General features: G+C 40.2%; 1 protein-coding gene across 1 annotated transcript in view; it reads left to right on the forward strand.

The window, feature by feature from the left end:
- The window catches only part of ptprn2 (protein tyrosine phosphatase receptor type N2), a 121,482-nt gene that overhangs the window by 59,825 nt on the left and 38,281 nt on the right, over window positions 1–23,376 (forward strand). The window contains exon 11 of the mRNA XM_026361346.1: window positions 15,703–15,767. Coding sequence (XP_026217131.1) covers window positions 15,703–15,767 — 65 coding nt within the window. The remainder of the gene's footprint in view (window positions 1–15,702; window positions 15,768–23,376) is intronic.

A 23,376-nucleotide genomic window follows, 5' to 3' on the forward strand; every position in this document is an offset into this window, starting at 1 on the left:
TTTCCATCTTCAAAGCACTATTTGCTTTTGTAGTTCCTCTTTGAGCATAATTATATATTTTTTTTTCTGAAGGATTACAGCTGTCTGAAAACATAGTGTAGAATTTGAAGACCATTTCATAACATTTTCACTAAAGGATGCACAATGAGCTGTCTGTTTTTTTTTTATGTCAGAGTTTTGAAACATATTTATTTGAGTATCGTTTGCTATTATGCATCATTTACTTTGACTTTTCTGCAGCATATAGTGGACTACATCCCAGTGTTACTCCTTATTGGCAGCTGTTGGCAGTGAATTGATTATTGACCTGTTAGGGCCCCCCCCCTCCCCCAGTGAGTGTCTCCAGATGGGGGAGACATGAAATCCACCCTGTCCCCTCATTTTCATTCACCTCTCTTCCTCTTTTCTCTTTCTTCCATCTCTCTCATCTAAGTGCCTCTCTATAATTCATTTCCAGGTGCAGCACCAGCTTCCTTTGGCACAGTGCTTGAAAGAAAAAAAGACAGATGTTCAATTTTCACTTCCTTTGTGTGTCTCTCCATATCTGTTTGTGTGCTCGCTGACCACTTTTTCCTCCCTTACCTGTAATGCAGACTCCTGTGTCTCTGTAGTTCAACATAAGCTGTAATTAAGGCAAGTCACGGCCATGACTAACGCTGACTCCTGCTTCACGTGGATCTGAATGTTGTGGTTTGCATACAGTCAGAGTGGTGTGTTTGTTGTTTACTGTAAGTCTGTGCAGTGCCTTAAACATGAAGACATAAACGAAGATTTATTCTTAATTGACTTATAAATCTGCAAATAGTTTTTTTTTTACTTTGCTTTGACGTCGTTTTAAAAATCAGATCTTTTCAGTCATGAAACCTTCACAACAGGCATGAGAAGCATGAATACTAAGATGTGCCCACGGCACAGCTGTATTTACATGCAGCTTCTGTACTTATTGTCGTACAAAACACATGAACCCTCCTCTGACTGCAGAGCTGTGGGAGTACAGATGCTTGATAGGAGAACTTTTAACTACTCTTACAGCTATGTTACACTCTGTCATTAGCCATTTCACATTTTTACATACTAATATATATGTAAAACTTAAAGGAAATACTGTTTTAAGTTACAGTTTACAGTACAGATACTGTTGTATGCTGTTTTATCCACCCTATCACCAGACAAGACTGTTAATATTGGGTGATTTGCACAAGTCCCAAATGTTCTAGGTTCCTAAAATAGCTGTGCACAGCACCTGCGTTGTAGTCATACTTAAAAAGAGAAAAACAAACTGGGGGGTAAACTCGAGTGTGTGTATTTTATTATTGCAGGGTGATTTTTGTCTCAGTGCGCTCTTCGTGCAGGTTTTCCTGGACTGTTCACACTGTTTCTCTCGTTGTACAAAGGTGTAGAACAAGTTAAAAAGACGAGTTCCTGGAGAAACTTACAGCACTTGGAAATCATTAGCCGAGGTTTCACTGTAAAAGACCGGTGTTTTCACACGTTTATGAAATCTTGTGGAGGGGGGAAAGTCAGTAAAGTGTTGTGAGACACTTGACCTTCACACAGCTTAATGGAAATAACGTGTTACAGTTTTTGTTTAATGGCCAACAACCAACAAGCATTGGTCAATAGTGAAACTACTTTTTCATAACTCTTCAAACAGTCTGCACTACAAACATGTATAAATTTGTGGATTGTGTTGAAGTTTGGCTGCACAATTCAACCAGTCCAGTCCATGAGTCACCACATGGCAGCTCTTGGTCTTCCTCTCCTTCCTCTTCTCCCTCTCCGTGCCACTTTTCTTTCTCCACCAACCAGTCTTCATTCAGAAGCCATCACCTTATCTGCTAATGAGCCAAACACAGTTCACCTGGACAGGTTTTTGTTTGTCAGTATTTATCAGTGTTTATCTCAAATCCTGCTTCAAATTCAGGAGCATGACCTCCATAGTGAGTTGCTTTTTAAAATAACATTCATGTATCTCTGAAATGATTATATTTTTCCTTATTGACAATTTAAATGTTCTATAATGGATTCACAGCAGAAAGACTTTAGGAATAATCATTTTAGCATCCTAATGGTTGCTGTTGTGCACATTTACAAACGTCTCTCCTACTGTAAAGACGCTGTAGCTGTATGATCCTGGCTGTATTAGTTTCTGTGTGTGTGTGTGTGTGTGTGTGTGTGTGTGTGTGTGTGTGTGTGTGTGTGTGTGTGTGTGTGTGTGTGTGTGTGTGTGTGTGTGTGTGTGAATCAAGTACCAGAGGGATGCATTTCAAAATAGGTTGTTGCTAATCCCCCTTAAAAATGAACATTCCCCTGTTGTGCACCCATCTGAAGGAGAAAGAAAGTATAGAAGGAAGAAAGAATGAAAAGACAATGAATAATGGATAAGTTTTAAGAGGGATATTGCTCCCTGGCCTCCTCACTGTTTTTCATTTTTTTTCCTCCTCCCCTCCCTCCCCCCCGATCTCTCTCCTTTTCTCTGTGTCCTCTGCTTTCTCTTAAATCGATACGGGCTGACTGTCATGGGTCAGTGGCCTGTATGCATCAGGCTGGACTTCTACAGAGGAGCGCCGTGTCTCCCAGGGCTCTCTGTGGAGGTGATAACTCGTCCCTATCTCAAACCTCTCTTTAAGGAACACCCGCTTTCAATTTAACTCCAATATCCACCTCAGATTGAGTTGGGATGACACAAAGGGAAGGAATATATATGTATGATCCCCATTTCTCCTGGAGGAAAGTGAGCATACCTAAATACCTGCAGCTATATCTTTGCATAGATTGAAGAGATGAAAGGACATTTTGCCTAAAGATAATGTGGATTGTTTTGTAGAAAGTCTTCCCCACAAATGTGCATTTTAATTGACCTTTTGCTAAACCCTGCCTTGTGTAGACGCTAATGATATGCCTGTCAAGTGTTTTGTTCTTGAACAGAAGTGTTACATAATGTAGTTTATAATAATGGTGCAGATAGCACTTGAAATTTTGTAATTTCCCAGACAAAGGGCTCTTGATATCAGACAAAAACGAGCTTCTCATTTCTAGCCAGCACACCAGACAGCTGAAATCACTGTCGCTGGTCGATTTTCTCTATAGCTAACTGGCTAGTTAAAGGAAACACTGGCTCAGTTAGAAGGGAAACATTCATTTGATTTATTCATCCCAAAGAGAAATGATCTGCGTGTGTCCAAAAACAGCATCAAACATAAAGGCACAGATGCAACACAAGGTAGAAAAAAGCTGGAGTTTATTTCTGCAGCTACAGTGTAAAACCATCCACAGCTTCGTAAAATCCCGAGCTCTGACCAGATAACTGGAGCTACCGGCACATTTCCCTCTTTGGATACTGAACATTTTGCACTCTTTGTTTAGACATCTAATAGAGTATTAGGCACAGAAGCAAGTGTTTGTGTTCGTCTCCTCATTTTGAGTTGTTTTCTATCCCAATCCTGCACAACAATCTTATTGATGATGAAGACGTCTATGGATTGAAGTCCTCCTTGGTCTTGGAAGTGATGGACAGGTGTATGTACTACACTAGGTTGCTGGATGCTAATGGATGCAGCTTACATCAGAGCAGATGATGATATTCCTTTTACTCCTTTGGCTTGTGTCTTTTTGTTCTTAGTGAGGGGGTAATAAAACACACAAAGTATCTACACTTCATAAACAGATGAAGCTAAAGTGGTCTTCTGTCTTTCTGGAGAATACAACCACTTCTATTCATATTCCCATCCGACTGCCGTCTTTGTGTATCACTGTAGCCACAGGCTTCCTCACACTCTGAGTCCAATTACCTGTGTTAAGGTAACACTTTTCAGACGGAGGATTACAGCATATTATTCTAGCACAAACAACAGTCCCTCTGCCCACCAACCTGCAGGCAGCCAGACACAGGCGAGCGAGGAAGGTGTGAGAGGTGTTACATTAGCACCTGCATGTGCGAACAGCAGACTAGTGACCTTTTACCGGTGACTGATACACTACCTGGAAAACTTGTTCGCCTCCTGCAGATTCTTCTTCTGTCCTCAACTCTTTTCGATATCTTTCCGCCCCTACCTCTCTCTCTTTTTTTTTTTTTTTTGTCTGATGTTCTGCTTTTTCTTTCTCCCCCGTCGTAAATTGTGCTTTTATTTCAACCTCCACTTTCTCTGCTGTATCTATTAAACTACTCTCCACAGAAACAAAGCCCGTCTTTATTTTCTCTCATTTCTTGACAGTTGATACTTTTACCAGAGGATGTTAGTCAGGATGTCGCCTCTTTCCCTTGACTTGTTGTCACCGCTTGAAATTTTCTTTGAAAATGACTGTGATGCAAAATACTCTATTAAACATCCTCGAGGCACCTCCTGTTCCCCAGAAAGGCCCTGTGAAAAGCTGTCGCCCATTTTGAAACACTGTTACTTAGAGTAATCTGTCACCACAATTCTCAAATTTCATATCCTATTTTATTTTCCTACTATTATATTTTTGTCTTTTTGCAGCATGTAGGAGCCACGATGCCTGTACAAATCGCTGTGCCTGAACATGCATAAGACACAACTTCCTTCAAGTCACCTGCCAGGGGCTCTAATTAGACTGATAAGCAGTGCAACTGGAATCAGCTCTTCCTGGTAATCAGCCCCACGGAGCCCAGACAGACGGCTAAATGAGGAGGAGATGAGCCATGCAGCCCAACAGGTGTCCTTAAAAAGACAGGGAGGTGTGCTTATACAGTCTCGTCTTCCCCCTCTCTAACTACTTGAGAGTTCAATCACAGGAGAGTTTGGTGCATATGTAGAGATTCTGCAGTTATTTAGAAAATTAATACTGAAAGAAAAAAAAAAACACTACGTCTGCGGTTTTGTGGTGTATAGATTTAATCATCACGCTGTGACTCTGAACATCTGCCGCACTTTTAAAAGCAATTGTTTGAGAAACTCTGCAGCAAGATGATTGATTCCGAGTGGGGGGACGTATACAATGGCAAACACACCAGTCAAACTGTGTATTTTGATTTTTGAATTGCATCCCATCCTGAATACGTGTCTTGTTTTTTCCCTTTTGCAGTCGCAGCTGCTCTGCTTTAGACATATAATAATGATTATCACATTTTGTCCTCAAGCAAAATAGTAATAAAAAAAAAAGAGCCCAGTGACATATGAGACAGGCAATGCAAAATATATCAGAACTAATAAAATCTCAGAAGGGAAATGTCATATTTCTCATTTTGACACCTGCGTGAGACTGTTGTGTCATTTCACTTTAATTTTACACCCACCACTCCCAGCTGTACACAGGAAAGCAACACGGCGAGATTAACACTGCGATCTGAGGAGCAGCCGGGATGCTTCGCAGAGACGGAGACAGGCAGGCAGATAGGACGCGGCTCTTGGCTACTTTATCCACTCTCTGAGGGAAGATGTCCACTGCGCTAACATCTGCAGACGTGGTGGAGGGATTGGCTTAAAGGCCACTGATGGCAAACCTGCTCGCTCTGACATTAAAGTCCTCCGGCTGAAAGCGTCTTGAATACCTCGGTGGAAAAACAGGCACCTCACAAATTAAATCTAGACGCTCAGACACTTGATTAGTTTGAACAGGGAGGCTGAAATTGTTTGAAAAGGGGCAAAACAGAAGCTTTTAAATCAATGCATCTTTAAAGTGAATTTTAATACTGTTGTTTTGATGAAGTTAGGCTCAGTCAGGAGCTCAGCGTATTGCAGTTTGGTGTTTAGGGTTATGTTGAAATGGTGGCATCCCTCCCTCTCAAGGGGACACTCCTTTATCTTGAAATTTAAACCTGGAAAACGAACTAATATTCATGTCCACTGGACCTGAAACACTTTTCTGTCATTCAGTTGATTAGTTACTCAAAGACAAATTATTGAGCTTTTAAAAATTTCACACATTGAGTGGTTCACCATGTCTGAGATGCACTGCTTTCGTTTTTGCCTATATGGTTATAAACTAAATATCTCTGTGATGGCAGTATTCACTACTTACTGACATTTCATAGATAAAGATGGACGTAATACACCCATTCACAGTTGTTAATTGCAACTATAGTTTTGATAATCAACACACTGAAGACAGTTGTGGAGTGTATGTGAATGTGTGTGTGAGTTTTATTTGAGTCTTCAAATTACACACATACAGTAGAGACTATAAATCCTTACAATGATGATAGTGTGTTGTTTTACTATTGACAGGCCTCTAAATTCTTTGTCCATTATATTTGCTCATTTAAGACGTCATGGCTACAGAAGTCCTAGACCATTTATTCAGCTCAGTAATATAAAATGAACTGTAAATTATTAGCTTTCTCAGCAATCGTGAGTTATTTTAGATGGTTTTATGATATGAATTGAGGCCTACGTCTGTGACACAACTGAAAATCACTTTATAATGAAATCATAACAAACTCTCATGTTTTGTTTTGGTTAAACAGCTGCCGATCGTGTTGTGGTGACTTCGTCATATCAACAATTTAGAGTGTCATGGTGGTAATTGTTCCCCGTTACAAACACAAATCCATGTCCCTGAGCCAGAAGTGTACTTGAGTAAACAGACTGCATGTGTTGATGTTCTCAGTTGTCTATAGATTGTTTGATGATGGATCCTGTTTCCAGCTCAAATCCCCGTGATTATCAACAGAGCCCGACGAACCCCCTCGCCCCTGCGTACTCTACCCCGTCTCTCATCCTTTCCCTCATATTCCTGACTTGAGTGATGGCGTTTGTGATTCCTAATGACAGTCGGAACAAATCTATGATAATAAGGTCACATTGGGTTGTGTCTCTTTTTTTTTTTTTCCACCCTTTACAGCTCTGTATAGGCGACCTGTTTCCAAAGCTCAGACTGGGTCCTGGATGTGAGCTCCAGTGAACCAGCATGAAACAGATCAATTCCTTCCTCAGGAAGACCTCCCCGAAGCCAAAATGGACACCCTGTGCTTTTGAGCATGTCAGTTTTTTTTTTCCAATATCCAAGACTTATTACGTCTTGACTCACTGGAGCTCATATCCTGGCCTCATGTTAATGCTGCCTGCTATGTTTCCAAACTCTGCCTTATGATGGCTTTTTGCATATTTATTGATTTATTTAGGTTTCTATTGTGTGTGTATTTGCGGACTTCTTAGCTGCCTCACCTGTGATACTGCGTGTATTTGAAAGCACTGCGATATGTGTGCGTGCTTTCACTCGCACTCGTGTAATGATGTGTGTTTCTAGTGGCTTGAGCAGGATGTCTGCACCAGCACATCACTGCGATTCATTTGAGCCATTAGCTTGTGGAGAGTGAATTGGGGATGAAAAGCACAACCGAACATGCATAAGCGTGTGTGTGTGTGTGTTTGTGTGAATATGTACAGTATGTAAAGTGTGCAGTGTGCCCCTCTGTGCGACAGTGTGCACACTCAGTATGGGTGTGCTCAGTGATGTGGTTAGTAATGTGGAGACCTGCAGGAGATGGTCCGTGGAGAGAGCCTGCAGGATAATTGCTGCCACAATGACAGGTAGGGCTGCCTCTGTCAGAGTTTCCTCAGTAGGGAACGTGAAGGAGAGTGTGTGTGTGTGTGTGTGTGTGTGCGTGCAGCTCTGTGTCAGCTTCACTATCCCTTCCTCCAATAAGCATTTCCCCAGTAGGCTCCCTTCAGATGGTGGCAGACTTCCAGATGTTTTCATCTAGTATCACACACATCAAGGGAAAGATGTTAAGCATCATTTACAGAGAGCAACAATCTTTAATCATTTAGATATAAATTTTACACCAAAAAAAGGGCCTCTGAGTAAGGCTTTTGGTCTAGAGCTAGCGTCGCGTCATTTATAATTTTGGTATTCTGCGGAGCACTGCTGAGCTGAATGCTTAAAGACTTGAAGTTTCCCTGAAGACTGTTGGAAATGTTTGTTTTATTTTAATGTTCTTCTGACAACAAGGCTTCCAGCTTGTGTTACTGTTAAAGGTCATCCAAAGACCCAGCAGCACGGCTTTGCAGCATGCTGGACTTGTGATGACTGTGATTGTTTCAGATTTGCATTGTTTACCACATCACTCACTGTAACTGGCAGACTTATCCGTTCTTTTTGAGTGATTGTCAGATGTGATTTAAGTTGCATATGTCACACATCTGCAGATTGTCATCTCTGAAAGGGAGCGTAAACGCTGTATTTGTGTCCCAGTGAGAATGCAGAGTGACATCCGTGGGGTTTCTTCCACATCTGGAGGTGCCTGCAATCCAAGTCATTTGCCGTGGCTGCTTCTGCCCCCCCCCCCCTTCCCAATCTCCTGCAGTCCGTGAAGAATTGGTGTCAGCACCTATCAAAGACAAAATGCCTATTCTACACAGAGTGTCAGAGCAGCCACAATCTATTAATCAACCAGCCGGCAAAGAAACAGATATTATGTTTGTGTGTCCGCGGCTGTGTGCACTACAGCGTCTGCACATGTGCAGCAGAGGCAGACTCCTCCAGGTGTATTATTCAGCCATCTTTGAAAACAGCCTCTAATAAGGGAGGACGCAATTATAAATGTGTCATGTGGGTTCTGTTTGAAAGAGGAAGGGGCCTGTAATGTGTTTGACACCAAAGGCCGCGGCAGGGTCTGCAGCAGACACGAGCTGACTGCATGACTACAGCCATCACAGGAACTGAAACTGGATCGTCTGTTGCACTGCGTTGACTTTTAACATTGTCTTTAATGTGTCACCCGGAAAACGTCCCTTTAGCAGCTTAAAGGAAACATTTTGCTTTTGTGATATTTAGTATTTTGCGTCAGACTCTATTTATATAGCGAAGGTTTGTGGTTTGTTGGGGAGCACTGTTGGCATATCCACAGGAAACGATCGATCACGGTGAATAAACAGTGAGCCAGCCAGGACTCCCCTGCTGTTAACAGCAGGGCCCTACCATGTGACAGACATGGTGGTATATGATTGACACTGCTGATTGGATATTAGGATATTAATGATGTCATGGTATCGTCATGTTGGGTACAATGATAAAGAGACGCTTGTTTTTAAGTTGAGTTATGAGGCTTAGTTTAATGTTTTTAGGGATTCAGTTGGACTGTAATAAATTATTTCTAATCATATTAGATTTCCACATAATCATTATTATGAGCAACCAGTATTGAGAGTGGCTGAGTGCTGTAGTAGGATTTATTAATGAGTGCAAAAATGATTAGTTGACTGACAGAAAATTAATGAACCACAATTTTGCTAAATGATTAGTCTAATTATTTAATGCTTAAAAATTCGCTGGTTCGAGCTCGTTACCTGTCTCTGTTTTAAAAACTTGGGAATTGTATTAGGGCTGCAACTAACTAATTTTTCATTGTTGATTTATTGTATCTGCCAGTCATTATTTCAAATAATCAATCAGCTGGTATATAAAGCATCAGAAAAGAGAGAGAAATCACAATATTGTAAAACCAGAGCTCACAGTATACAAATAAATTATTTTGACTAACAATTGAAATTGAGCTTATCTTCACAGAAGAGTGGAAAACCATACAAACATTTACATTTGAGATACTGTAACTAGTGAGTCTGATGAATAGTTGTTGAAAAAATGATTACCTCAGTGGAGACCCTGGTAACTGAGTGGTTACAGTAAATGTCACAAAGCTGCAGCATCTGTGGTTCAAGTCCAGCTGTGGACGTTTGTTTTATGGTTTTATCTCCTCTTTCATCAGCTCAGGCTTCACACCTCCTCCTCCTAAACTATCAAATACAGTCAGAAGTCCTAATTAATTTGTTACTTCTCAAAACTGAATTATTTCTTTTTTACACAGACTCTGGGGAACTTTGATACCCATTATTTTTTGTTTTTTATCATTTTATCAACAGAACAATTAAACATTAATTAGAAAGAAAATTGAGTTTTTCATATTTTTTTTACTTGTTTCCCCTGCTTTGATTTAGTATTTAGTTTTAAGGTTGATGAGCTAAATAGATCTTCATCAGCACTTAATAATGTCACTGAATGGAAACGTTCATTAAAGTGTGTTTTTACTTTTATTCTCCTTCAGCTCTCATGCACCTTGTTCCTCTCTTTCATCTATAGGTATCATCAGAGGTGCAGGTCCTTTGATTTGGTGTCTTGATTTATATAAGCCAGGTAGCAGAACAAGAAGAATAAACAAGAAGAGACAGAGCAGAGAGGAGGTCTGTGGGATTGTCTGGGGGGAAACGTGCGTGTGCTCAGACCGTAGCGTATATTAAGTTATTTACAGGATGTTTATCCCTACCATAAAAATCAGACCTCATGTGATATTCAGTTTATATCAGTGTATCTCCTGCAGAATATCGTCTTTGATAAATTTCCTAGAAGCTATAGTGGAAGTGAAAAAAACATGAACAAATAAGCCTCATATAAAAGCAACAGCAGTATCTGTGGAGTGATTTACATTTTGATAAGCGCCAGCATGTGGAAGTCAGATGTAAAGGGCTCACATACATGCTATATATATCGAGCATGAAATGAATATGCTGCTGTTCGGAAGTCAGCACTGTGGGTCTTACATACATTCCTATAAAGGAATATTGTTTTTGTTTTCCCACCTCGGATTTTGGCTGAAAAATGGGTTGCCATGCATCTTATCTGTGAGGGGGATCAGGTGCATCTCCCCCTTCTCTCCTCGCCCTCGTTCCCCTCCCTCCTCCTCCCCCCACTCTGATAGGTAGAGACAGCCATCATATGTGCAAAGGGAAAGTGATGGGCGGAATGGCAGCTTTAATATTGGAGCGATTGCCTGCTGATAAGGCTAACGGCTGTGGAGAGGCGTGAGCGTCAGCCCTCCTCCGCAATAAACACTTTCATTTTGTTTGGTTGGAGTGACGGATGGAGAGATGGAAGTGGTGAATAGACGACCTGAGGAGCAGGGGAGAGAGGGAGGAGATAGATTGAATGGATGTGGATGTTATTCAATATTAACAGATCAATCAGAGGGTGATGAAATATGCATTTTGTCAACTATATACCCGCATTTGGCCAAAGAGGCAACATAACAATCATAGGACAACAGTGGCTGCTGTGCCATGTTGAAATACAAAATGCTTACGGCCTACACTGGGTGATTTGTCTCCTGATTCAGAATCTATATTACTTCTAACAATAACAACCCTGTCGTATATCAGAAAAAATGAATATATATATATTCATGACTTTAAGCTCTGATGACGATGATAATCATTTTTGAATTGCTATTAGAATCTATGATGAGGACTGAACATTTAATTCAGTTTGCAGCATATGGCAGAGAAAACACAACATTTTAATCAAATTATATCTCGCCACAAGATAATTTGTGTTGAGCACATATGCTACAGAGCAATTTAAAGGTCACATAAAATCGAGCTTAAATGTGCGGGGTGGTTTTTTTTTTTCTGTATTTCCGCTCATTAGTGTGCGCGTCGAGGAAAGGCGGCGGTGTTTGGAATAATTCTGTAGATTGATGATTGAAATGGCCTTTTCCTCTACCTCAACAAGTTCTTGATGAGTTTTTGAAGTTTTCCTCTTCTTCCTGTTCACCTGGCTGAACTTTTTTATGAGACAATGTGATCATGGTTCAAATCAAAGCACATCTGTTTGTACATGTGTCTAGTTTATAAAATCAAAAGTGTCCTTTGAAAGCAGGAGCAGGTCTAGCAGTGGTAGTTTATTAGGCTACTTTAAATAACAGTTTAATTGTTCTGAATCTGTCCGTCCCCATTGGTTTGAAGACAGTTTAATACTAGAACTGCTGCAGCCAAACAAATTTACACTTTAACAAAAGATGTGGCTAATAAATGCAACTGTGATCTGATTTCATGTTTGCACACTGTTCAAGTAGCTTTTCATGAAATATCATGATATTTCCTCCCTGTGAAAAGAATTTGTCATATTGTGATATTGATGTTAAACCAAAGTTACATGATGATGTGTTTTCATACACTTGGTAACTCCGACATTTCTACAGAGACAACCACAGACTACTATTACTACTAATAATAATATTAATAATATTCTTATTTTTTTATTAGTTAACTAGTTTAGTGTTTAATAATGGTCAAGCTTATGTTTTTATCACCGTTTGCGACCCTCATAATTGCACAAGTAGAATATGGCCAAAAGAGTGGTTCGAACTTAAAATCATTATTTATATAGTAAATATAGTAAATTATTGTCTATATTATCCACCCCTGCTCCACACAGCAACAGGTCATCACAAAGTCTTGTTTTGTGGATTTTGTGGTCACTGCCAAACTAGTTGGCAAATACATTAAGTTTACTGTGATTGCTTTACAGTAAAAGCAAACCTGCATTTTTAATGGGACATATGTATTTCTTATATACATAGTCAGGCTAACTGAATCCAATGAATGAATGCTGAACTCTGCTATTGGTATAAAAGTGGAGAGATGATTGTAAACACCATCCGTACATCAAAGTAATCTGTCAACTTCTGATAGATTCATTGCTGATATTTCACTTATAACATATTTAAAATGGATTGGTTTTAATATATGTGTTCACCAATAAAACTGTAAGTCTGTGTAATTTCACTCAAAATGGAGCACATCTGAACACACGTGAAAATCCGTGTGGCTTTACTGGTCTTTTTTTCTGTTGCTAAACATCAGATGATTCGGCTCAGTATGACTCGGAAACTAAAAAGATCAAATGAGCAGCAGGGATCAGATCTTGATATTAGAGATCAGACGAGATAGACTCAGACAATGCCTATTAAAACGGCTGGAGGAGCCTCTCTTAAATGAGACCTGACATCTCTTTTCCACAGTCTGTCAGGAGTATTTGGTGGCTAATTTGAAGCTTACAAAATCTGTGCATGTGTGTCTGTGAGAAAAAGAGAAAGGGAGCGAGCTCCAGTGGGAGGTTAATATAAGGGGTGACCAAAAAGAGATGCTGTAGGCTGTTATCAGTACAGTCGCTGACAGAACAAGTAATCCATTGGCTGGATTCTCACTGCAGACCAGATCCATCCCGTCGCCAGCTAATTAGCTTGGCAAGTACATTTTATTTACATTTAAAGTGGCTGTTGTGGGACTCTCCTTTCCCTCAGGTTGATTGGAGAGTCCTCAGCTTTGATTCACAAGTAAACACTGACCTTCAGTCCTCCTTGGTTACGCCATAAGTTGGTTAATGTCAGGTTGTCATTCAAACCCCGAGCTGCAGCCGCTCTTATGTGTATGTGTGTTGATTCCGGGGCTAATCTTTGGTAGTTGGACTCGTGATGTGTTGTGACCCCAGAGGGGTCCTCATTAGGACCAAAACGCCGCGTGACCTTTAGCGGCTTCACCTCCCTCACCACCACCTACGCCCTCACCCAGCTGGGCCCAATTACCTAGCTCATTACCCCCCTCCTAAATAGCACCAGGACTGAGCAGGTACTGTAGCTATCTATGGAGCAGCAATATGTCTGTGGCTAAATACAGGGGTGGCAACATGAAATGAAAATGAGTTTCATCTTGGAGACATGCCAGTTGGAGACTTTTCTCTCTAATGACAGAAGATTTTCCCTTTTTTTGTCTCTTTTGTCGACTTCTTTTATGTGGCACTCTAATTTAGAGACTTTGGATATATATTTGACCTTTCCACCCCTCGCTGTTTCCTTCATCACCCTTTTAGCCATCCCTCAGAAACCTGAGGCTGACACCTTAAGTATACGATGTCCCCTTTTGCTGCCATGTTGATGAGATGATAGCATGATCAATGTTTGCAGGATCCTTAATAACCAGAAAGAGAAAAGGCGACGGAGGAAGAGCGAGGGAGATGGATGATTATCCTAAAAGTAGCGTGCTTAATTAGATGGAATGCTGCATACATTGTGGATGAGTGGAATCATTGGGATAGATTAAAATACTAATTAAACAGGCCCTTGCTGAATTTGGAGTGTGAGGTGGGGTTCAGCTCTTCAGGGTCATTTGCATAGCCTTCATCTGGGGAAATGGGATTTAAAGGACCTGCTCTCTTTCTTTAACTCTCACTTTTTTTTTCCTTCTCCCCATTACCAATCACATTCACATGCTAACAAACTCAATTAAAATCACTTTTTTCCCCCTTTACTCTATAATTTGGCATAATCTATTAAGGCCCCTTTGATTTTGTTTTTCAATATAAATGTTTCCATCAAAATGAGGAAGGGGCATTAGGCACAGGAGGAGGAAAAAAAGTCGGCGAAATGTGTGATCTTGAGCGATGGATATTTAACATTGCCTCAGTTTGGCTTGATTTGCATGAGAATATCTTTGGTGAACAAAGCTTTGGAAATAGCATGCCATATTTGATTAGATCAATAGATCTGAGGATCAAACTCGGGGTGGATGGGTGGGGGGGTGTTAATTACTGCAAGAACAAAGGCAGGAGCTCAAGTTATTGTGTGCTGTGAATCTACAAGCACTTCATCTGCTTTCTGGTGATCTTCAGTAGGACTCACTCAGCGTGTGTGGATAGTGGTGAATTTCTATTTGTGAACTTGTTTTAAATGTTATATTTATAAGTCGTCCTAGCAACACGACACATCTCAGCCTCTATTTGGTGGATTCAGACGCATTCATACTCCCCAGAGGGTTAAACCTACTGACTTTGGTGATCTCTGGACATTTCTCGTGGTTTCCATTAGTGCTAATTAGCCAAACTATGCTTGTAAACACAGTGAACATTATACCTGCTAAAGTCTCATTAAGCCTTGAACATGCTTCTTGTGGAGACGGCCTTTGTGGTTCTCAGATGTGTGCACGCTGTGTGCACAGTGACCCCGCTGGCACCTACACGCTGGTATTTGAGTCGAGGTGACGCAGCAGCAACAAAATCTAAAAATCCCGCTTTCAAAAAACCTAAAACCGAGTGTAAACAGACTCACCGTGTACTCGCATTTGCCCTGCTCTCTTCCGCGTTGCTACTCTCGGACACTGTAGTGGGCGTTGTGAACTGGTCTGTAAATGCACACGTGAGAGCTACTGCAGCAGAAGACATCAAGAGAAGGTGCACATGTAGGTCCTGTGTTAAACTTATATTGTGATTGTACATTTTAACAACGTACATAGTTATATTTGCATTTTGCAATGAGGCAGAAAGAGACGGAGGTGGTTCCTTCAGTCCGACGAGCTATTAACCAGCAACGAGCCACATGGGGCTGGCAGATTCACAGCCATGAATTTTCAGATTTTGAGAGGCACTCTCACACGGGTCCACAGACCATATGTAATTATGTAATTGCAAAGGTTTGTGGGAAAGCACCTTGTCTCTATTAGAGAGTAAATGTGGCAGTAGCAGTGCAAGTCTTTTATTCAGTAAAGGACCCTATCTCTGTTAATCATAAAACCAGCTTTAATTCAGGATGTTAGTATTGTCTATGTGCTGTCTTTAGCATATACATGTAGAGTAGAGTGGTATAGACTAACAAAGCTCCTAGCATGACTGAAGACACACACCTGCCATAGGCCCACTGTCCACAAGACAGGTGAAGCCTGCCAGTGCCACCAGACTGGAGGTTGTTTTGCTTCTCTGCTTGATGAGGATTTCCTGTGTGTTTGTGTGTGTGTGTGTGTGGGTTGGTCATTCTCTACTGTATGACCAGTTTGACATCTGACTCATGCTGTTAGGTCCATTGCATCATTCTCAGTTTCACTGACCACTTGTTCTGCCTCAGGAACTGAAATATCTGCTACTTTGTCATCCGCTGCTCATTCTCAACACCTCCTCCTCTGCTTTTGTCTCCCTGTGCAGTCCAAGAGAAGCAGCAGCTGGAGAAGGAGACAGGACTGAAGATAGTGGAGGCCGGAGTTAGTGATGTAAGTTATACTCACTAAAAATATCTGTTACTCAGCTCTGTGTGTAAAAAAAAAAGAGACAGAGAGAGAGAGAGAGAGAGAGCGTGTGGCTGTGCGTGTGATTGTGTGCGTCCTCTGCTCCTGGTGCTCATGGGACAGGAATCATTTCTACTTGTCTTGGCATCAGTATCACACCTGCAGCTTGAGTTGCGCAGCCAAACACTAATCTTTAGCAGCAATGAATTCCAAACACATATCCTTTTAAGTATGTTGCTTTGATAATGTCCCCCCATATTCATTTCCTTTAGTTTTCTAAGTGCTGTTGTCACCATAGCAAATAAAACAGAACAAGACAAAAGCCTGATGCTTTTTGTGAAACTTAAAGTAAGTGTTGATCGTCACTGCGCAGCAACAATAACCAGATTATCTTGAGTGCTGTCACTTTGTAGGCAGCCCAGATGCTCCTGTGACATATTCATTGGACAAAATTAAGAGGAGAGCAGGAGGACACTCAGGATGATCCAGATGAAAGGAGTTTAAATGTGTATTCATTCAACACTGATAAATATTCAAATGTATCAGAGGTAAGGATCTAATCAAGCACCCACTGATGCATCATAGCCCTCCATGCTTGCCTGGTAAATGAGTTTCTCTATGGAAATGAGATAGACAGCCTTAGACCCCTGAGCTGCCCTGATCATGAAGCATGCTGAGAGCTAAATGGATGTGGTCTGTGCATCGCAGGACAGTTGCCAATGGCAACAGCCGTCACACACTGTATAGACAAGATAATTCTCCTGTGTTAGTCCCTTCGATGCCGTCTCCCTTTTAGTGTCACTGCCTTTCTTCGCCCATCTGCCTCCCACTTACAGTATATCTTTTTTAGTACCACATTTTCTCTCATCTTATTCCACATTGTGTCTTTATTACGTTCTTCTCAATTATCTCTGATTCACGTTTTTTTTTTTTTTTTTTTCCTTCACTGTGACTTCTGTCCTGTTCTTTGTCTGCCTCTCTCCGCCTCCTTTTCATTCTTTTATTCCCACTCAGACTGATTCCTGCGCTTAGCCAGCACTGGTGCAGGGTTGTGTTTGTCATATTGGGCCTATTTGTAGATAATTAGCTGCAATAATAGCCTCTCTGCAGGAGCTAGGGTGAGGGAGGAAAGGATGGAAAGAGGGAGGGAGGAAAGGAAGAATCTGTCTTCCACCTCATGGGGAGAAAATGTGCGCCAGACTGTGTTTGTAGAAATGCATGTTAAGGAAGCACTGCATTTACTACAAATAACAAGCTGGCAAAGTATAAATATTAGCAGCAGCTCTAATGCGGATGTGTCGATCGCACTAGTTTGTGTCCAAGAAGTGGAGAGTTGAAGCTAAGTTGAGGAAAATAGTAGCATTTGAAAGGAGAGCCTGTAGAGTGGGCTCTTCAAATACATTAGTTTAAAAGGTGTTAAACCAAAAGCCTGCTTTGAGCGACGCAGCAGTAGACTGACCACAGTTAGGAGTGATTGCATGCTAGAGGTTGCAGAATGGGTCTACTATAGCCAGCTTATTAGTGGCAGAAAATAGAAAAATGCCGGGTAAAATTGTTCAGTGGATCCATAAGAGTAACAGAGTGAGAATTTAATTAAAACCCAGCACTATGCTTTCTACAGACTGTCATTTCTTGTATAAAACCATCAGTGTGGTTGGTACCATTAAGTCTTATCACTGACAACTCTTCCCTCCTCCATTTTTATTTAAGAGGTGACAAATAACAAAACAGCTTAGGAAGATGTCCAGATAGAGCAGATGTCAATAGCAGTAGATGCAGACGAGGATAAGCAAATGTCAGAGTGGGGGAAAGGGTGCATCAATCAATAGGCTGAGCAATATCTACTCCATTATAAATCACAGGGAAGTTGTTTTCCTAAAGAGAAAAAAAAAAAACACAGACAAATGTATGCATGTGTGGGGCATAAGTGATGTATCATTCTTATTAACAGCTGTTTCTTGGGTGGGAGCAGCAGTCTAGTGGAAACCTCAAAGGCAAAAGGAGGTCCTCATGAGTCCTGTAAATGTGTGAAAACTGCAAGGAGGAAAAGAAGTGAAGTGGAAACGAACCCGTGGTCGACATCACCTTTCTGCAGCTACAATTGGCTGCACTGTCTGTAGTCCAACTCCATTTAAAGCAAACCTATAAAAACATTATATATGTGATATTATCAGCCACTTACTACTCTAAGTGGAAAATAACCACTGGCAGATCATACCAAATGTTGGCTCCTCTAACAACGTCGTTCCTAAAATGGACAAAGCTTTGCGACTGTGTATGCTTCGCCACCGCTCCCCTACACCTCCCCATATCTTCTTCTGTGCAGGAGGGGGGTCGGTGACTCAACCTTCCAAAGCTGGCGACAGCGACCAGGCACCAGGCAAAAGGGTTGCTTTTGCTGGCAGACACAGCATGACTAGTACCAGCGGGGTGCGTGGAGAGGAGAAGCAGGGGAATAAAAAAAGGGAGGCTCAGAATTATATGTTTTGAAAGGGAGGTGGGGGGGCACGTCGGTCAGATGTTTTTTGGAAATGATTGCTATATTTAATCAGAAAAATACACTGAATTTCAATTTCATACTGATTAAAAGGTCAAATTATAAAAGTATAACAAATCTAAAGCCAGGAAATAGCTTAGCTTTTAGAGTACTAAAAAATAGCTAATGACCTTTAAATCTTACTTAACGCTCATGAATTGATATTTAATCTCTAAAATTATTTTCTGAGAATAAATATATTTCTCAGATAGATGCCCTAATCAAGGTCCTCATGACCAAACTCTTGCTCTGTTAATAAAGATTCACACTGATAAGAGTGAGTGTTTTCTTGAGATTAAAACTTAAATATTTAAGGATTATTTAACTGTTCTTACAGCTGAGATGATAAAACTCTACACGACAGGAGAAAATATTACCTTTTGTAACAGTCTTCACATCAGTGTTTTGTTAGTTAGAGTAAAATATGCTTAATTAGAATTTACTTTCTACAGTACAGTAAAACTTTAGTACATAAACTCTATGGCTTCCCTTTTATTCATGCCAGTGTTCCCTATAACGTGTCATATGGATTCCTTCCCACATCCAGGCTGCTTTATTAGATGGTCCCCATGTGATTAAGTTGGCACTAAAATTGAGATTCATTGACATTTTGACAGTGGTCTCATGTTTGAGATAACTCCCTCAAAATGCTTATATGAAGAGGCACTCATTAAGCGAAGAACTCCCTGAGCTGCATGTCAACTGATTATTCAGCCACTAAATGTAAATTATATATGGTAGGTGGAGAGTCTGTGTGCTGTTTGTTGCATGCACAAATGTGCATGTACAGCAAGGGAGTAAAGTAGTGGTTGTGTGGATGCAGCATATGTCATGCGCATACTGTAATTAAGGTGTAAGTGTTCATTTATCTTTGTTGCTTTACATTCATATTAGTAGTGAAATCGACATTGTAGCATTATACAAACGTCTTATGATGTCTGATCGCTCATATTATAATGTATTTCCAAACAAAGTGCGGGGGAAAAGCACAGAGGCAAAACTCAGAGAAAGGTCACATGTAACGATGACCCTTTACAGTGGATTTGAATGCTTTCTTGTTTAATATCCTGTTTCATAATTAATGCAAGGGCATGACTATTTGACTTGTTCTGACAGGCTTCCTGTCAGAAAATACTGTAATGCAGGAGCTTTTGAGCATGTGTGCATTGTTTTCTCATTTAAAGTTACATATTTGCAACATGTTTTACACTGAACTGCAATTTGTCACAAATACATAAATGTGTTTAAATAGCAGCGCCGCTGTTTCTGGTATGCAGCGCAGTATGTGTGAATATTAAAGTAGCTTTTTATGTTTATTATTAATCATGCTAGCAGTGTGTTCCTAGGGATGGTGTTGTCACTCTCTCAGTCGGTCGACACAACTTTTAGAGAATGCATTGGCACAAAATCTTTTGCCACAGTGCCTAGATGATGTGTCCTTATAAATGTGGTGATCTCATAAGGTTTCCTCTAGCCATTCAATCTGAATTTTAATTTATTCAAAACTCTGGTTATGACACGTTAGCAACATATACAAACTCAGTAAGTACAAGCAAGCATGTACAACCTCACACAGCTGCTAGTAGTCGTATTTAAATATTGGTGTTAGTGCTGTTGGGCCCTGTTTGTGTAAAAAATAGATGATATTTGGTCAAAAATGTCTTGGATCTACTTCACCTTCATTTTATTTCCATCTATCATATGTATGTTAAAATACAACACACAGAAAAATCAGTGCATTAAGTTTGATTTAAGTGGATTCAGTAAAACCTAATGCATTTAATGGGATTAAATTTGCATTTTTGACGTGTATATATATATTTTTTTTTCATATTTTTTTACATTATTTGCATGAAAACCGGGCAGTATCGGTGCACATTGCTTTCCTTTAATCTAACATAGCCTGAATATTGTGCCATATACCACTTAAAGAGAGATACTCTGTCCCGCCATCAGCAAATGCAATTCCTCTGAGCGAATGCGACAAATAATTTCAGTGGGTACTTCAAAGAGAAGCTACACTGACCATTTCCCGCTAGAGAGAAGAGACAGACATGCAGGCTGAAATAAATAAATAACAGCGATAAGAGTTGTACAAATTGATTTTGTAACAGCATGGATATAAGCTTTACTTCAAAATATATTTCCTCATGTTGGTTTTTTTAAGAATCAAGAGATGGGAAAATACATTTTCATGTCAACTTCAAGATCGTTTGTTCTCACAAAAGTGTTAATGTAGCTTCTGTGATGAAATTAAAATGGTTTGGTTATGCTGCACAGTGTTAGTTATGCAGTATGTGGTACATACGGTATATGTCTGCACTATATATATATATATATATATATATATGTGTGTGTGTGTGTGTGTGTGTGTGTGTGTGTGTGTGTGTGTCATTTTCATTTCATTTTCACACTGGCCCTCAATTTCCCTCTTACATATCGACAACCTAAACAGTCTCCTTCAGACGCTTGATAAACCCAAACAATGCAAAAATTGCAGTCTATAAAAATTTTAACAGCACTTGAAGGCCAGTGTGGCTGTTTTAAAAGTGGCTAAAATGCCATTACTGTGGCAGATCTGGATGTGAAATGTCATATTGGAGCAGCCCCACTGTGCCTGCAGCCCAGAGTAACACTGCCTCTTTGGAGACTCCAGCTGCCTCCCACTGATGAAAGCCCGTCCAGCAGCTCCGTTTCTCAGCAACCTTTTACCATCACCTGACCTTTGGACTGTAGAAATGCCTTTGATACCATGCCATGCAGTTTGGTATTTGCCTCTCTCTATACCATGACGTGCGCTCTCCCCCGGGTAAGGGTGGACTTGTCTGTTTTTAATGAGTGCCGGAATGTAAAGTGTTTACCATGCTGCCTTTTGCTTCTTTTATGTTTCACTGCCTTTGTTAAACAGAGGTATGGTTACTGTGTGTAGCTGACAGTGGTATTTTTGCTCAGCTTATTGGAGGGCAGTTGTTCTGCTTTTTGTAAGGTATTAAATAAGAGTTTTTTTCCAGCCACTCATCTCATCCTGGAAAAAGAAACTGAAGGCAAAGGTTACCTTGAAGGAGTTATGGAGGTTTAGATAAAATTAAAGCAAAAATCCACTGACAAGAACTCTTACACTATTATAAATCCTCAGTCAGATGTTTAGCGCTTTCAAACTTTATTTATCATTATTTTCCAGTCAGTGATTTCACACATTTCCCACAATACTATAACACAAGGTTGTGCAGTAGTTCTTAATCTACAAAGTAGACATGCATCTAAAGATAGTTTTCATTATAAATAGTTCTGCAGGCTTAACTTGATTTTGTCTATAAAATGCCAGAATAAAAAAATGCAGACTTTAAAACATTTATACCCTACAGATATGAAGTCTACTTAAAAACATAAAGGTTTGGAAACATCAATACATTACTGGGTTTTTATCTTGAAATGTATAAAATTACCAAAACAGAGAAAACACGTTTCTCATGCATCTGAAACAGTAATCAGTGGGTAAACCTCTAATTTAAACTATACTTGTCTAGAGAAAGGAAAGTAGACACAATGCTTCTGCCCCCACAGCTCCTGAATTGACTGCATTATCCAATCATGAAAAGATGATAGATGTCTGCCCAACACTATTAGTGAAGCTTGGGGGAGGAAACGTGATGATCTGGGCATGCTGTGACATTAGGAGAGTGGATGATCTTCATACTGTGCAAAGAAATCTTAATCACCATGAATACAACTCCATACGGAAGAGGCATATCATTCCTTCTGGGAGATAGGGAGAAAATTTTGTAGCAAGACAATGACCCCAAACATTCGTCCTGAAGAAGAAAGCTGCTGAAATACTCTTGATGATGGCTTGACCAGTTTAACCCCATTGAGCTGTTATGGGTGAAGTTGGACCAAAGTAAAGTAACTTTTAACATGTTAGTTTGTATGTGGGTTTGTATTCTGGGTTCAAATTTGCTTAAAATGAATTCTTCTTTGTATTTTTTTTGGTTTGCAATCCATTTATAACCATTTGATTGACTAATCCCAACGAACTATAATAAAAACACATAAGTGTGTAGATGTTTCTAAACGTTTTCTTGCCACATCTTTCCTGCATCTCCAGATGTGACCTCTCTGCATCTTAGCCCTATAATAGACTGATGTGTCCCTACCATTTGCATATTGGCTTATACTCCATTAACTTTACAAAGCAGTAAGTCCAGATAGTAAATGAGATTAAAGGGAATGTGTGTGAACTGTTTAGTTTGTGCTGGTAGTGAGAGTTTAAATAAAATCCCAGTGGCAGCAAGAAAAGTGAGTTTTTGCAGCTTGAATTTTTGCAGCTTGGGGTGTCCTGTTGTGTAGCTGCATTGTATTTTATACCATTACTGTCACTTCTACAGTGGTTCGCTCCCTTTATGTTAGTTAAATGTCACTAGAAAATGGTGGGCCTGGATACAGAGAGAGTGGCCTTTGAGCTTTGACTTCATCATGATGGCAAAAAAAATCTGATGTTTTGAGAAAAAAAATATGTTGTTCTGTATCGCAGTATTACTCAGAAACTGAAAACACAAATTTAAAGGTGAAATACTGAAATTTATTCTAATATGTGTATAGTGTCATTTTCCTATGAATTTGATATTGTTTACATGTACTGAATTTGAGTGTTTTAAATCTAAAATAACATTTCTTTAAATTAACACTGAGACGTCTGGAGCCGTCGGTCTGTCTATTTTGTGGAACCTATGGAAATGCCATAGATGCAACAAAATTCAGTTGTTAGATCCTTCCACATCTCTCAATTAAAACAGACTTGGTAACTCCAGACATCCTTGTGGGTGCAGGTTGACCTGTTTGGCAATAGTTAAAGAGAAAATAACGTCAGTCATGACAAGAACCAGAGACTGACTGGGGACCCTGCTGCTTCTCCTCCACCTTTACATTGGAAAATTTCTCATGGGGCGATTATTGAACTCAACAGTGTAGGACAGCTTGTCATTTCTGTGCCGCTGTTGAAAGCCGTGGGTACTTAAAGTGCCACTGGAGCTGACCACTGCTGTAAAAATAGTGATCCTT

This window comes from Anabas testudineus, chromosome 2, assembly GCF_900324465.2.
Source record: "Anabas testudineus chromosome 2, fAnaTes1.2, whole genome shotgun sequence".
Classification (NCBI taxonomy): domain Eukaryota; kingdom Metazoa; phylum Chordata; class Actinopteri; order Anabantiformes; family Anabantidae; genus Anabas; species Anabas testudineus.